The sequence below is a fragment of the Malurus melanocephalus genome, unplaced genomic scaffold (genome assembly GCF_030028575.1).
Source record: "Malurus melanocephalus ecotype Western Australia unplaced genomic scaffold, MMel_1.1 scaffold_17, whole genome shotgun sequence".
Lineage (NCBI taxonomy): Eukaryota > Metazoa > Chordata > Aves > Passeriformes > Maluridae > Malurus > Malurus melanocephalus.
In genome coordinates this window covers 4,807,353-4,824,044 of record NW_026623249.1, presented here as the reverse complement: position 1 = coordinate 4,824,044, position 16,692 = coordinate 4,807,353, and the positions used below count along the sequence as shown (strand labels likewise).

Genomic DNA, 16,692 nt, shown 5'->3' with positions numbered 1-16,692 from the left:
GAGGGAAAACCAAAAGAAGTCTCTTTGTTTTCAAGCTACATAAGCTTTGATCTACCAGCACTGAGATATCAGTCCTATGAGACACCTTCTGCTTCTTTTTTTTTCTTTTTTCAGGAACAGAATAATTTACCATTAATTTACARAAACATATGCATCGTTGAAATATAGCCTGGTTTTGCTATCACTGTGAGCATTCACTTATTTTTATATGTATATGTGAAAAACAATTAGCTCAAGCAGTAATACTCACGCTTTAGAGAAAATGGATCTTTTTTTAATTAGACTGTTTAAAAACTTTCAAGTTAACAGTTTCTATTAAGGCAGAATGAGATGCATTTTTACAACTAAATTGGGATGAAAAATGAGCAGAGGTACAAAATTAATTTTRATTTGTGGTTGTTGTTGTTAATTCAACAATAAAGGGGTTTGAACAATTCTGAAGTCATAAAGAAGGTCCTGAGCAGAAGCATTAATAAAGGTGAAATAAGAAACATTTGGAAAGGTCAGATAACTTCCACGCAATTATTTCACTGAATCCTATCAATTCAGGAAAAGTATGAAACCTGCAGAATTAAAGGGATTCAGCTAAAGTGTCGGTAATGCACTGGCAAATTCAGCGGCAAACATGGAAGAATAGGGATCATAGTAAGAGGTGAGCGAAGTGCACTGATATTTCAAAGCATCAAAGAGTAGTAATCATAGCAATTACATCACATGATCAAGTTGCTATCTATACTAAGAAATAAGGAAACGATAGATGTCCATAAGAACCTACAAATGAGTGAACTGGAGATGAGGTTTAGGTCTCTTAATTCAGAAAAAAACCCTTTAATTCTATATYCAAAATATTCCATAAGTGTATGCTTCTATCACTCTGAAGCAAACACATAACTTGCTTAGAATTCATAAACTTTGCTCAGAATTCTTCAAGTTCCACAGGTTATGAATTAGAAATATATACAATAGTTATTTAATACTAATAAATATTAATTATTAAATATTAAATACTAATAATAAATTAAATATTAAATATAAATATAAATATAAATATAAAATTAAATATTAAATACTACTAATAAATATTATTTAATAATAATAGTTATTTCCATGAACTCTTTGCTACCTTTGAGCTACGTTTATAAAATTACTAGAAGAAATTAGATAATTTTTTAAAAGTAATCAGCTTAGTATGTCCCAAAATTGGAAAAAAAAATCTAAGGAGCATAGAAACACTCACATCAGATGAAAGTTAAATAAGACTTAATAACAGAAAAGTAATTATAAATACCAGCATATTACAGACTCTTATTTGTCCAAAAGCAGCCTTTGTTTTCAGTCAAGGAGAAAACCCAACATTTTTGAGAATCAAGCACAGCCTGATGTTTCAGGTTACAAAGTGAAAGCTGTCTCCTTTGCTCCAAACTGGTGAGAGTATGGCTTAAACACAGCAATCACTGGAGTAATTTTGTTTGAAGAAAGATACAGATTGAATTTTGGAAAAGTTTTGGAGTAATAATAGTGCCTACAGATTGAAGTCTTTAATGTGGAGAAACATTTTAAAAGCTTGGTAAGAGCCCYGACCTAAACAGGCATCTATGGGGAGCCTGATGGAGGAGCCTCTCATGTCACACTATCTCTAGCAAGGATGCTGTAAACAAGTATTTTCATCAAAGACAATATGTGGGCTATGCTGTCGAAAGGAAAAGCAAAGGCTTGCAAATATTTAAATAGACTGAGAGAAACACTCTGGTAAGTGCTACAGCTAAAAGGTACAATTGATCTTTTCCTCCCCTCACTCCTTGGTAGTAATAAGGCACCTCCCAAAGTGTAGGACTGAAAGAACAGTTTGCAGAAACCATGTCTGAGGGTGGAGGTCACATTTGTCAACAGTCAGGTCAGAGATGGATCCAGATCTTACCAGAGGCATGCCTCTGAGGTGTCAGTCCTCTTGTAAATGTAGACAGATTCCCAGGTTGTGGTTTTGAATGGCAGGCCAGAATGTTTCCAAAAATAATAGAAGAATTGGTTCAATTTCCTGGCTGGAGTCAGAAGGCGGGTTAGGTTTACTTTGTAGTCACAGGACAGTCCAAAACTCCCTACAGAGATCAGAGGCAGGCTCAGTATTGTTTCAAGTCTGAAGGGAGAGATAAGAGACAAGTCTGAACAGATTGTTGTTGCACCAAGGCAGCTACCACTTGATTTCCATCCTCAACTCCCTCTCATGCCCTGAGTTGGTTTAACAGCAATTTGAACCTGAACCAGAAGGCTCCTCAAGAATACAAGAAGATTTCAAGGCTGTACTGGCACAAAAAAGCCCTGTTGAACTGCTCTAGGCAGCTTCTCTCACTGTCCCCAGCTACCCCTTTTTTGGCCCCACACACCATTTCAGCCCCAAGGGTTGTGACAGGAGTCCAAAGGCTCAAGACAGGCTTCTGCTCCCTGGCTGCCACTACCATGGGATGGATTTAATCTCCTTACCAGGGCAGCTGCATGGTGACAGCTTTTTGCCATCAAAAAAGCTTTACTCCTACAGTTCAAAGGAAAAATCTTTTAGTTTCACAATAGTGTATTTTGAGAGCTGTGCAATAACAGCAGTCAGGGAGAAAAAACTAAGGCAACCCTCTCCTGATGAGGAATCTGTAAAACAAAGATCACTTATACACAGAGGCAATAAGCCTTTAAGGATAATAGTATATTCCTGGCTACTGCAATCTTATCAGACTAACTCAAAATATTTCAATTCTTATATGCTGTTTTTTCATAACAGGGAATTTTGCCTGCAAAAACCATGGCCATAAGAGTTCTTGACATTATTGTGATAAAACTTTATTTTTCAGGTAAAGTCCACTTACCAAATTACAAGGTTTTTACTTATTGCAACAGAAACAGACACATATGATGTAATAAATAATGACAGAGAGAGCATTTCACTAATTAAACAGGCTTTTTTTTTTTTCTTTTTTTTTTTTTCTGACGGAAGAGAATATATTATTTCAGTTTAAAGGGACCTACAAAAACCATACAGTCCAATTGCCCAACCACTTCAGGACCGACCAAAAGCTAAAGTATGTTATTCATAGAATCACAGAATGGTTTGGGTTGGAAGAGTCCTTAAAGATCATCTTATTCCAAACCACCTGTCATGGACAAGGACACCCTCCACTACGCCCTTATCAACCACATTGTCCAAATATCTTTTAAACATGACAAGCTTAAGGCATTAAGGGATCTCTCTAGGAAGCCAGTTCCAGTGTTCGGACATACTCTCAATAAAAACATGCGTCCTAATATCCAAACTAAATCTTTTCATACACAGCTTTGATTCATTCCCACTTGTTCTGTTRCTGGATCCCAAGTAGAGATCAGCACCTCCCTCTACACTTGTCTTCCTCAGGAAGCTGTAGAAATCTACAAGGTCTCCTCTCAGCCTACTTTTCCCCAAACCAGACAAACCCAGTGCCCTCAGCTCCTCACAGGACACGTCTTCCAGCCCTTTCAGTCTTGTAAGCATTCAAGGACCTTCAGATCTTTCTGAAATTGTGGGGCCCAGAAYACAATACAGGCCCACACACAATACTCAAGGTGAGGCCACACCACCGCTGAGCACAGCTGGATAATCACCTCTCCTGGACAGATGGTGATGCTGTGTCTGATGCACTCCAGGGTAGGGTTTGCCCTCTGGGCTGCCTGGGCTCACTGCTGACTCGTGTTGAGACTGCTGCCAACCAGCATCCCCAGATCTCTTTCTGAAGGGCTGCYCTCCAGCCACTCCTCAATCAATCATTCAACTCATTGCCAGCAATCAAAAGTTTCCCTACTAAAGCTGGGATTTTATCAAGGGCTTTGRAAGGGGCCTTCTTCCCGCTACCAAACACAGGGGCTATGCATAAGTGTTGTACTGCCTTGACTGTCCACCTCGCGGTGTCTGAYATGTTCTAAACACCAAGGGCTCTTCAGGTTTGTTGTTCACAAAACAACCTTGTTCAGCAGCTGACATTTTTAACATCACAATATTATGGGGAAGAATTGGTACTTACGAGATCATTTGGAAGGTGGCATAAGTGCAAGCGGGTCCTATGACAGCACAGCCAAGTGTGCCATTGTCCTGCAAGGGATCAAAAAGGGTCATTTGGGGTAGGGCAGAGGACTGGCAGAGAGAACAGGAAGGAAGAATGAAGAAAACTGCAGGATTTGAGGAGYTACAGAATTTAGCCAGCAAAAGCAAGAAAAGAGTAGGAAAGGAGATACAGAAAGCTTAAAAGAACAAACATAAAGGGGAGGAGGAAAAAAATTCAAGAAAGCAAAAAAAGATAGTGTATGACATTTGTTAAGATACAAGTAAGGATTAAAGTGTTGTTACAATTACACATTTCAAATTACACAGCCCAGTAGTGTTTGCATTTGCAGAAGATAGGGTGGTTGGAATTACAMGGTCCTATGTATCAGAAAAATTATTAGTTAAGTGCATATGAAACTAGTATTTAAAAAAAGTCCTTCAAATGAGGCCTGACCTGTATCTTTGTGTGTCATGAGGGACATTTTCTTAGCAAAGACTAGAGCATGGTCATAGATTAGTAGACTTGAAAATTCACATTGGATTGACAAAGTTTCCCTCAGAGGCGTGAAAATCCTCAGAAACAYAGCTTCTTGTAATGCACCAATTTTAACTGAAGCTTTTCCTCATATTAAAGTATTCACGTAGTTTCTCTCACATGACTTCTGTAATTTCTAGTGAAAAGCAAGCATTTCATCTTTGCCCTTTGGGCATAGTTCCATTTCATTGGTAACAGTGCCAGCCTAATGATTTCTCTGCCCAAATCTCCCCATCTTCACCACAGCTCTCTCTTTTTTGTATTGTGTATTGTGTAAAATGATAGTGAACCAGATCAGAATCTGATCCAGATGGAAATGGACCTCCTTGCTCTGCTTGGGCTGTTTTTGAGTGTTTGAGTTGTTGGTTTGGGTTTTTTAGTTAATTGATATTTGATTTTTTTTTTCTTTTATGGACTGCTTTGACACATGAAGATTTATGCAGATATAAAAAGAAGGACAACTTAAGGATAGGAAAAGGAGCCAGAATCTAAAGGCAGTCTGTGGGAAGAATTCATAGAATTCCTCTCCAGCATTTGCCTACTTCTTTTCACAAAGCATCCAGGAACATCTTTGAAAACTTCACTTCCCTGTCAAATTTCTTTGGAACTGAATAACAGGATCAAAAGCTAATAMGGAAAGACAGAGACACAAATGCACACAGAGGCAGAATGAAAGTAGTCTGCTACTCACATAAATGGTTTTGATGAGCTCCACACCTTCACAGGTACTAGTACGGCAGCCTTGTGAGACATAGAGTGATGAAGCAAAGGGGTGGAAAGTGGCATTGACTGTAACATTTTCTCCTGCAATGCGAAGGTAAAAGCAAGCAGCACTATGAATTGCAGGTAACCACTAATACACTAATATCTCTCTTCTTCTGACAGAGGTCTGAGCAGTCTCACACTAGGAAGTCTCCTTGCTTCTGCAAAGTCTATCTACAATGTAACCCTGACTACTATGGATATGACTGTGAAATCTGCTCCAGTGTGAACTGCTAACTTCTGTTGAGTGTTAGTACTTTCATACAAAGTACTTCTGGTGTTGGCCATTATTATACAAATTTTTAAGGCTCAGTAGGAAGTAACTGAGAGATCACTTTCCAATAAAATTGGACAAAAACTCTTAAACTAGAGGACAGAAAGGAAATAGATATTATTTCTTTGGAACCTCTTTTTCCCATTATATTCTAAAGAGTGAAAGTAGATTGGTGATGTTGAAAGGAGGTAAGATAKCAAGATAAATAAAAGCAACATGACTCTAAATAAGGGAAAATATGGACTGCAGATTCTTCACACTTCACATCATGATTTGATCAACAGATAGGGTCAAGAGGAAAATTAATTTCAGAAAGTAGAGGCTAATCCAGTTAGGAGAGGAAGCAAGGGCATCCCAATTACTGCACTAGATGGATCACTGGTCTTGTCTGATCCAGTTTAATAATTTCCATGTTACCAAACTCAGCTGAACATCTCCAGAGAAGCATGCAGGAAGAATCTGCCCAAACACCACGGAAACATATATGATATTGCCCATCTGTAGAGCACTTCTATTAATACAAAGAGAGGTCATAAGATCTACATAAGATGGACAGGCAAGGAGCCTGAGAAACAGCTTGCTAAAGGTCAGATGACCATAAAACAGTGACACAGAGCGTGACAAGAAACCACAGCAAGAAAGGGGTAACCAACATCTGTTGCCTTACCTGTCATCTGGAATTCCTTTTGTACCTTTTCCAATGCTTGTTTCACAGCTAATTTCAAACTCTCAGTACTTGATGGGAAATCCGAGTAGTTCATGAGCATCACATTGATCACATAACTGTTGTTGCTACACCGATTTGAGCCCACTTGCTTCAGCAACTGCAGTGAAGAAAGCAAAGGCCAGATGGCCAGCACCAACACCCATTGCTTCATTGTCACTCAGTTTAGACCCATTTTGTGTGCTCTTCCATTTCCTTTTGTCTTCCAACTCTCTTTCTTTCAGATATTCTACATTGGTTTTGTTCCTGGGTAGAATGAAAGAGATTTCCACTCTGTAGATTCAAAGACAGGCTGTGCAATCCTTCTCTCCCGCACTTCCCTATCCCCTTCCCCGCCTTCACCTCTGCCCGTCCCTCCAGTGTACTAAATGGCACTTCAAGGTGAAAAACTAGCAGCAACAAAACTCAGGAAAAGGGAGAGGCTAAAGGTTGCGAGAATGTTTGCTCATGGAAAGGCTGAGGCTATAAACTGAAACATTACCAGAAATCTTGCCTGATAAGTGCACTAATCTTCATCACAGCCATAAGCTAAGAGAAGAAAGGGGAGGGGACAAATGAACCATAAAGACAACTCTTCAAAATGGAAATAAAATACAAGGTCTGTTAAAGCCTAGAGGAAAACAGATGGTTAATTCATGTGCGCATTGCCCTACATCTCTGATTACACGGCCACACTATCTCTGCTCATAAACCAAGGGTGCATTTTCTTCTGTGGTAAGTCACCAATTTCATTCCTTTACCTCATAACATAGAAGAACCTTCTGTGTTGGTAAAAATGTCCCACTTGCAATTCTTCAGACTTTGTTTCTACTTACAGACTCAGCACGAGGCTTGACCACTCACACTCACCCAGCACCACGCACCAAAGTTTGCCCCAGGTTTGCCCCAGACATTTCTGCTCCCAGGCAGCACAGCTCTCAGTGCTCATTCCCACCTCCTCAAATGGGTCCTTAAATATTCATACTTTGTGTGATGAACCTCTTGCATCAGGTAAGGATTAGAAAGCTGAAGGCCACATATCAGACCTGTGGGACGAAAGCTAAATTTTAAATCACATCACTAAAGAAATCCCCCACAAAACAACAACACCCACAAACAGCAACAAAACCCACAAACAAACAAACAAAAAGCCCCCCACCAACCCACAAGCCTTACAGATAACTATAGGCACAAAGGAAACAAATTTAAACAATGTACTGAGTGTGCTTTTGCTGAATATTGGGTGTTTATGCACACCTATAACAGTTTCTGTTTCTACTGAAACCTACACTGAGGCTGTCAGATAACAAATTAGTTAACTTTTATTACATTCCTGAAACAATTTTAAGGCAAATGAGGAAAAATAATCAGAAACAAAGTAAACAATATTTTGGTATAAACCAAGACAATTACATGGTTTCCTTCAAAGACTGTATTTAAAAGGTATTGAATACACCTCAGATATATTTGCACAGACCTTTTTATGTGATTCTGTTTTAACACTAAATTACTATTGCTTGAATCTAATACCCAGAGAACACCATGRCTCAACATTTAAAAGTAGTCCTTAAATATCTCCGCATCTCTAATCTAGCATTTGTAGTTAATAATACAGTAATTCTAAATTAACTGTCTGTCATGTAAACATGTGGACTAGTATGGCTGGTTAGAGCCAGATTGAGAATGGAACACAGCTCTTCATGCAGAGATCATCTGCTCAACGCTGACTCATTTTATAGGTATTTCCAATGTCCTTGAAACTTATCCCATATAAGTCAATAAGAGATTTATCATTAACTTCAGCACAGCAGGATTTGCATTTTTATACTCTTCTTTGCCTATCTGGGAGAAACAGTCAGCATGGACAAYGCAGCTAGAACTGAGTATTTTACGCTACTGGTCACACAGGGAGTATGTAATGACACTGAGGTCTCCCTGGTTTTCTATCTATTACTGTGTTCATTTGCTTTACATAGCAGCTTAAAACTGTCCTTTAAAAACAAAAGGTAAAATCAATTATAGCCTTAGCACAGCATTTCTTTTTACTCCCTGTGATGGTCCCACACCACCACAATGCTACAGCCTTAGCCAGAACATCATATACATTAATTGATGACTTTTCAACCTTTTAATTGCCTGGTGTGTATGGTCCCTCAATGTCAATTCCCATGATAGGAGCATCCAGTGACGTGGAGCAGCTGGAGCATGGCAGCAGCTAGGATGAAGCAAGCTCTTCCTGAAACCTGATGAACACCACACTTTCCCTTCTACCTTGGGGCTTTGGACATCAAACACAGTTACCTGGCAGACTGATCAGTAACATTTGCTTCATGGCATAAGAGAGACAAAGAACACCTGTGGCATATACTGTAAACATGACAGTTACTGATACTATAGATTTCATGAGGGTGGAGAGAAGAAAAAGCAAATAAATTAATCATATGTGTAAAGCGCAGAATTTGATAGGCTTGCCACTAGCAAAAGCAAAAGTTTCTGTAAGTTAGTGTTTGTTGCTGCCTCTGCCTAAGGGATTGTTAGTCCAGGAGGAATAGAAGAGACGAGACACAAATGTCAGTCCATTCTTAGTGTCCTGGCTGCAGAGCAAAGCTAAGCTCCCAAGGATCCCAGCCAACTTCATCTAATTATTTCATAATGTCCAATCTAGCATTTTATAAACCCAAGAGGTTAACAGTGACACAAACCAGACAGCTACCCAAAGAAATCTTCCGTATCTCTCCAGGGCACTGCCTCCACTGTCTCAGTAACTTTTCCCCAACTGTGAGCCCGCGCCCACACTACCAAGATTAGTTAGCAAAGGATTCAGTTCAGAAACCCAGAAGACAAATTATGTGTTGGAGGGGAAAAGTAAGCTTTTTTTACTGCAGCTTTAAGTAGAAATACTGGCTTACAATAGAACTACAATGGGAGCATCCTGAAGGCAAATGCAAATAATTCTGCCTTCCTCTGTGTCTGGGTTTGAAAGACAGGTGTTTGCCAAYGAAGGCAGGGACCCCCTCTTGGAGTGGTGGATATGACCCCCCTTCCCTCCGAATTATTATAGCTTTGAAAATCAYGGGCTTTCAGGCAAGAATATGAGTAAAAGGGAATTACAGTTTTTACTAATATGTATAACAAGGTGAGACAAGTAACAATAACAATAGCAACAACCAACCCAGTCCCAAACCCAATGACAGCCCCACACAGAGATACACCCTCCCCTTTGGTGCAGTTACAGTCCCAGTCGGCAGGGGCGCTGTTGGCTCCCGGCCAGGCAGKGTGGGTGCGATGATTCCCTGGCGGCTGCAGGGGGCGCTGTGGCGCGGGTCCCGGCTGGTTCAGATCTCCCAGCAGGCAATGGCAGACACAAAATGGCAGAGGTGGATGGAGAAAAGTTCCTCTGCAAACTCACCACGGAAACGCCAATCTCGGTGCTCCTCTGGACAGCAAGAAACCCCAAAACAGCCGGATGAGCAAAGAGATGAGCAGAATCCCCTGGCTGCAGATCGGATSCAGCAGAACTCGACCACTGCAGCTAGAATTTCAGGGGTCCCTGGCAAGGCATAGGGGCAGAAGATCACAGTGCAATAAAACAGGAACCAACGAGCGGAGATGCTGGGCTCTGCAGAAAAGAGAGTTGAGCTCTCCCCTCACAGTTAGCAGGCCAACCTCCTTCTCTGAGTCAAGCCCCACAGGAAGTGAAGTTGCCTCTGCCACACACACACCCACCCCCTCCCAGTGCTCAGCAAGATCGTTTGGGTGGGGCATAGGTCCTATTGTCTTTACCAATCACCCAGCCATCAAAAGGATGACCTGGCAATCAGTGTATCCCAGCAACAAAATGGGAAAGAAAAATTCCCCAAGAAAGGAAACAAAAGGAGAAACCTTAACTCACAACACTCTGAAAGACTGTCTCTCATGACTGGAGAAATAGAGCAAGAAATTCAAATACCAGCAATATCCTGCTTAAGGTAACCTCTCCTGACAGCCCATAAAATCTTCCAAAAAACATCTTTAAAGCACACCTTCTAGAATAAATAGTTATTCTCTCTTTAAAGTGCTGAGATTTAATCACAGTCTAAGATGCTAAGAAACTGCATCTGACATTCCCAGTGCATTCTTTTTTTGCTGTGGTTTCTAGTCATAGCTACTGCTCTTATCTTGCTGGAAAGGTAAAAAAATCTCAGTATTACATATCTTCACTATGTGCAAGTGCCTATCCAAGAAATCAGTTCTTAGTTGAACATCAGCTTGAGACCCTCATCTTGATAGTACTAGCATGATTAAGAGCTCATGGAGGTCTCCCCTTGAATCATTGTAGTTTATCACTTATTTTGCCTTGAGAAGCACAGGGATGATTTACATTCAGATAGGAAGGCCCTGTATTTATTTGTCTGAAGRAAAAAATTCAGCTCCTTACCGCCACCACCATTACCTGATTATGTATTGCATTGCTACAAAACATCATAGTAATTCTCTTTMGGTATTCTTACAGCGTTGTGTTAGATTAGAAATACCAACTCAAATTAACTCACAAGAGAACTGTATCATTGATTTTAGTAAAAAGTGACTTTTAATGCCTGGTTCTAAAGCACTTTAAAGCACTGTATTTGTTCTGTCCTCTGATTTACTGGATAATAAACAATTAGATAGTATAGGGCGTATTTGMAACAGATAATCAGCACTGACTTCCTGATCCAAAACTACTCAGTTCTCTCAGTCTTCTGGAAAAGTCAAGGACACTCAAAGAAAGAGCARAAAATCCCAAGGACTTTTTCCTCTCTCAGCCTATGTAAGATTATGATCTATAGTTCTATATWTTCACTCCTTTTTTAATGCTGCATGTGACAGGGCTTTCTTCATTTCAGTGGCTTCTCTTTTTTTTTGTGCGGAGTCTGAAAGTCCTGAAAAATGGGAATTATAGGCCAGTGTGGACACCACAGTGTCCCTGTGCCTATCAGCTTATATTGTAATTGCAACTGAATGRTGCACTGTCTACCTCCAACATTTTACCCCACTCATTTTTAGGATCATATTAYTGGCATACAGCCTAATTTATTTTTTTAGTTAGTAACAAATCATTATTTCCACTTGACCACTCACAGAGGAGAAAATAGAAGATATGGAATGAAAATTCCAGACATCTAAAAAGAGACAAAGAATAAGGTAAAGGTTATCAAGTGCCTGCAGTTAGTCAAACTGCTACTTGCAGTACTTGGTACCAGTAGTCCTAGTAAGTCTGAAGATAACACAAACATATTGTCAGCTTGTCTTCTATTTCTTTGGTACTAAAGGAAACCAATGTAACATTTTTCAAGCCACTATTTGGCAAAGAAACATGCATTGTATTACAATCATCTTATTGTTAAGAAAATTAATCCATAAGCACTAGAGGTTTATGTCCAAAAAGGAGACAGAGGAGTCCCGCAACTTTATTCATGAATAAAGGGAGAGGTCMTSGGCATTTCCCATGGGGTCTCTCAAATTCATAGAGGAAGCAGCCTCTTTTTATCTCAATTTCCCGGACGCAGTTCCCTTTCTCTTTCCCCATTGGCTGAGGTACTTGAGAGGTACAGGCTCCCCAAAACSCCTGATGAAACCCCCCTTCTATCATACATTGCTCCCTTTCAATATACATATCTGTATCTCTGCTCTTGTAGTCTATTAACATAGCCTGGGATAAGTCAATCAAAGGAATTCCTATGGAAATCCTTCCCTTTCCTTGTATCTCCCAGTATCAGCCTTCTCTTACCCCSAGAATCAGTCTGTTTGTAAAGACACTCCCTTCTCATTCCTTTCATTATTTTGCAGGATTACATTTTTTGACAGTGTCCTTTAAAATGGATATTTTTTCTGAATATTTGCTACAATTATTTCTCTGTGTCATTTAATTATAGTTGTTACGATCAGCTTATGTTTTTCACAATTACATTATTTTTTTATTTGGCTCTATCTCTACTTATTTATTTATATGGCTCTCCAGTGCCAGGAACTTTGATATTACACAAGAATATGAGGTTCCATTAAAATAAAAGAGATGCTGCAAGTCTCCAGCATTGCAGAATTGAGAAATGTGAAGGAGAGAAAAAAAAATTGACAATATAAATAAAATAACAGCAGATCCCTCCATATTCTTAATTTTCACTTACTCAGGAATTTCCTCGATTTCAGTGGCCATGTCTTTGTTTTTGAATAAGTGAGGTTGTCAACACTGTTTCCAGAAAATACAGAATTTTTAATATTAAATATGCATGAGAYATTATATGTTGTAGTAGTCAATCATATTCAGCCAACAGCATAAATGCTGAAAAACTTCAATGTGTTTTCTAATTTTACCCACAAAGTCTGATTCCAAATTATTTTGGTATTATTTGGGCTTTAACAGCTTTTACCCTGTCTTTAAAAAGATTTAGAAAATCAGGTTGAAGAAAAATAAAGTAGAAATGTTTCAGTTTCCCTTTTTTCAATTTTGTTAGAGGCTGGAACCACAAATATGGCTACAGATAGAAAAGAAAAACCCACAGCACTGTGTTGAATTAATGTCAGTCAGTTATAAGTCTCAAGTGGAGAKTATAAAGATGTCTTCTTTAACTTTCAGTATTAGAGAGGAGACCAAGGGCATGAAACTATATTTTCCCATTTCTAATTTTTAATTTTAAAATTTATAATGATTTTTACAATACTTCTACTATCTAGACTTAGAACACAATAATGTAAATTTGCTGTGTAGTGTACATATCTAGCAACTATATACGTGGATATAGTATACAGTATACATGTATAGCAGCTGCATGGCAGCTATGTTGACCTTTCAGGACTCTTTTTTTTTTCCCCATTTCCTACACATAAGGAAAGACTTAACAAACACTATTCTTTTGGACTGGAACCAACAACTGATGAGCAACAAGCCTGTAAAGCAGCATATAAATATGTGGGTCATGTGATGCATGATCYTGATAGTACAGAATGATCCTGATAATATTGCCATTCCCATGGGTTATTGAGAGTTCAGGTTGYTGCCATAATTTAATTGCTGACATAGATTAGAATGAAAGTACACTGCAAAGCATTGACTGTTCTCATGAGAAGTTGCCAATCTAGTAAGGAAAACTACAGACAAGGATAAGAAAAGTTGTAATTGGAATTGCATCATATTACCAGCAGCTTGGGTGGTGGCTCCATCTTCCCATTGATCTATTATGTTGCCACATATCAGAAAATGAAGCTAAATATGTSATGTGTCATAAATATCTAGCTCAATTAAGAAAGTCTTCTTCCTTTTAACCCTTTCCCAACACATACACATTTTGATGTGAATATTATTTATCCACCTAACTTACATACTACAAAAATAAATAGTAGGAAGTCTTTCCTCTYAACTACAGTTTTCTTTCACTACATGATTTTGTTTCCAGAGTCACAGGACATATTTATCTTTTCAGTGTAAGTGTTTGCCTTTGTTCTAAACTCAGCAGGATACAGCTCTGCCAAGAGACAAATGTAAGCTATCCTTAACAGGCAAACATCGCCAAACATCTGTTCTGTTTGTCTTTACAAAGGTAAATGGCTTGAGTATGTAATAATTTATATCTTGGACATATACCTATGTTTCCTTAAACTCTTTTTATTAAACATTGCACATGTTTATACTATGTGATGAGATGAAGTTATGAGATTTTCAAGCTAGTGCACAATTGATCCTGTAAATCCAGATGGCAGTGGAACACTGTGCAAATATATCAGCACACATCCTGAATCAGCACAACTGCATTCTTTGGGACATCACACTTGCAGTGATGTGGTTTTCTGGYTTGGATAGGTTTATGTGGACCCAGCTAACCATGCATTGCATTTTCAGTTCTGACAATGACTCACGCTGGATCAGTGGATTGTCTTGCCTCCCCTCCTTTAGTTCTACATACCTAAACTTCTAAAAACTTACCTAAATATAATGCTAAAATCAAATACAAGCTTTTTCATTAAATTGGCTGAATCTTGACGACAGGTGTGTGCTGGAAATACCAGAAAAATTCTGATGGTGCATTTCCCACAGACCCATACAATTCACAGACATAAACAGGAGTGAAAACTAAAGAAAGTTTCCCCTTCCCAAATAATGACAAAAATTACGAGCTTTCATGTCACTCTTTGGAGGTCTTTAACTGATATGGCTGTTGTTTGCCTTCCTGAGCTGGGCAATAGAGACTGACAAAGGTTCGCATGATCTGTCAACTTACTGCTGCTTTTCTTATCAGGGGTAGTCTATCCAGGATAGATTCAGGCTCAGAAATCGCTGACACCATAAAAAAAGAAGCAAGTATTCTTCAAGTTCCTTGCTTTCAAAGGGATTATTTCCCATTTTCTTATCTCAGGGGATTGCCTTTGTAGCTGTAGCGGGGAGTATTTAATTGGTCCCGCTTTTGTGTATAATCAGATGCATTTTCAAAGGTGCAAGATGCAGAACATGGTGAAGCATCATTACTGAAAGAACATGATCTTACCCAGACATTGTGGAAATTGAAACACATGATTGTTGCAGATGCAAAGGTCATGTCTAACCTCTTGCTTTGGTTAGATGATGATGATTTTTTTCCACATCTTGCTTTTGCTTTCTCTCCCTTTTCTTATTTCCTTCCCTCCTTCCTCTCCTTTTTTAGACCTCACATTCCACTCTCTGATTTTTTTATTTAAACACTCATTGCACTCTCTGATGCTTATCTTGGTGTTTAGTCATGGGTACATGACTACCCCTTCGGTGCCATCAGAGTAAGTCAATTCCCATTCTCCCAGCAATTCTGTGTGGAAATAAACATGATCATTAATCATTTTACAACTCACAGACTCAAGATAATGTTACTGGCTAAAAGAATAGTGAAGGTAATGAAAAGAATGATAAAAGAGTGTCTTTACAAACAGACTGTTTCTAGGAGTAGGGGGGGTTTCATCAGGCGTTTTGGGGAGCCTGTACCTCTCAAGTACCTCAGCCAATGGGGAAAGACAGAGGGAACTGCGGCCGGGAAATTAGGATAAAAAGAGGCTGCGTCCTCTATGAATTTGAGAGACCCCATGGGAAATGCCCATGACCTCTCCCTTTATTCATGAATAAAGTTGCGGGACTCCTCTGTCTCCTTTTTGGACATAAACCTCTAGTACTTGTGGATTAATTTTCCTCACAAAAGAGAGAGCAGCTAACAAGCAAGCTCTAAGTGACATCCAGGTGTTAAAAAGACAAAGTACTTTTTGGAAGAATTGCTTTTTTAAGATTTAGGGCTTGACATGTTTCAATTATCTCAGACATAAATGGARGCTAACAAAACTTATACACCACTATGACATTTGGCAGAACCCCCAAGATAAGGAAGAAACCAAGAAAGACGATTTTGCAACTGTAGTRAATCAGCCCCAGCTGGGTAAAAGATAATTTGCAGTAGGTAAATCGCAACAACTGACTCACGGATACCCATCCAAAAGAAGAAAAAAGAGCATGTGGACTAATTAGCTTGAAAAGTGAGCGTCATTAACCAATAGGAGACAGAATACTGATTACTAAGAGAATTATGTAATATGTAGATAATGCAACTTAATGGCTTTGTTTGCTAAAATGTATAAACAAGTTTTGTAGCTGTCATGCTGGCTTTGTGGATTTGCCACAGAGCATCCCTTTCTGTGCAGAATTGTAAATACAAAAAATACCTTGACTCTGTGTGGTTTGGCCTCTTGCACACCAGGTAAAAAAACATATTTTGGGACAATTAAACTTGTCCTTCACATCCCTCACCACGTCCACTGCCTTCCTCTGGACATGCTCCAGCTTCGTTCCCTCAATGCTCCCTCATATGCTCCCTCAATGTCGTCCCTGTCGCCCAAAACTGCACACAGGATTCGAGGTGTGGCCTCACGAGTGTACAGGGACTGGCCACTTCATCTGACCGAAGCCAGGACGCCACTGGCCTTCTTGGCCACCTGGGCACAGCTGGCTCATGTTCAGCTGCTGTCAAACAGCACCCCCAGGCCCTTTTCCACCAGGCCGCTTTCCAGCCACTCTGTCCCAAGGCCGCAGCGGTGCATGAGGCTGTTGTGATCCAAGTGCGGGATCCGGACGATCAGGCCAAGGACCGAAGGCCAGGAGAGGAAGAGCCACGGAGTTCGGGGAGACACCTATTGTGATCGACGGGGCCGCAGCGGAGGCGGAACCCTGGGGACGGTCCCGCTCTTCAGCCGGCTCCTCTTCGCCACCGCCTTCCGCCGTCCCGCCGTTACCCCAGCAACGGCGCCGCCAGCGAGGCGCGGAGCCCGGGCCCGGCCGCAGGATGGTGAGGGGCGGCGGGGCGCGGGGTGGCCAGGGATCGCAGGATGGTGAGGGG

General features: G+C 40.0%; 2 protein-coding genes across 2 annotated transcripts in view; one reads left to right on the top strand and one right to left on the bottom strand.

Annotated features, from left to right (window-relative positions):
• GUCY2C (guanylate cyclase 2C) overlaps positions 1-6,672 on the bottom strand; it is a 44,745-nt gene extending 38,073 nt beyond the window's left edge. The window contains exons 1-4 of the mRNA XM_057389484.1: positions 6,296-6,672; positions 5,284-5,396; positions 4,038-4,105; positions 1,919-2,134 (exon numbers count right to left, since the gene is read on the bottom strand). Coding sequence (XP_057245467.1) covers positions 1,919-2,134; positions 4,038-4,105; positions 5,284-5,396; positions 6,296-6,506 — 608 coding nt within the window. The 5' untranslated portion in view covers positions 6,507-6,672. The remainder of the gene's footprint in view (positions 1-1,918; positions 2,135-4,037; positions 4,106-5,283; positions 5,397-6,295) is intronic.
• A 9,798-nt stretch (positions 6,673-16,470) lies between these two features.
• Positions 16,471-16,692, top strand: part of IFT56 (intraflagellar transport 56) — a 50,755-nt gene continuing 50,533 nt past the window's right edge. Inside the window, exon 1 of the mRNA XM_057389476.1 lies at positions 16,471-16,641. Within this exon, the coding sequence (XP_057245459.1) occupies positions 16,639-16,641 (3 nt within the window). The 5' untranslated portion in view covers positions 16,471-16,638. The remainder of the gene's footprint in view (positions 16,642-16,692) is intronic.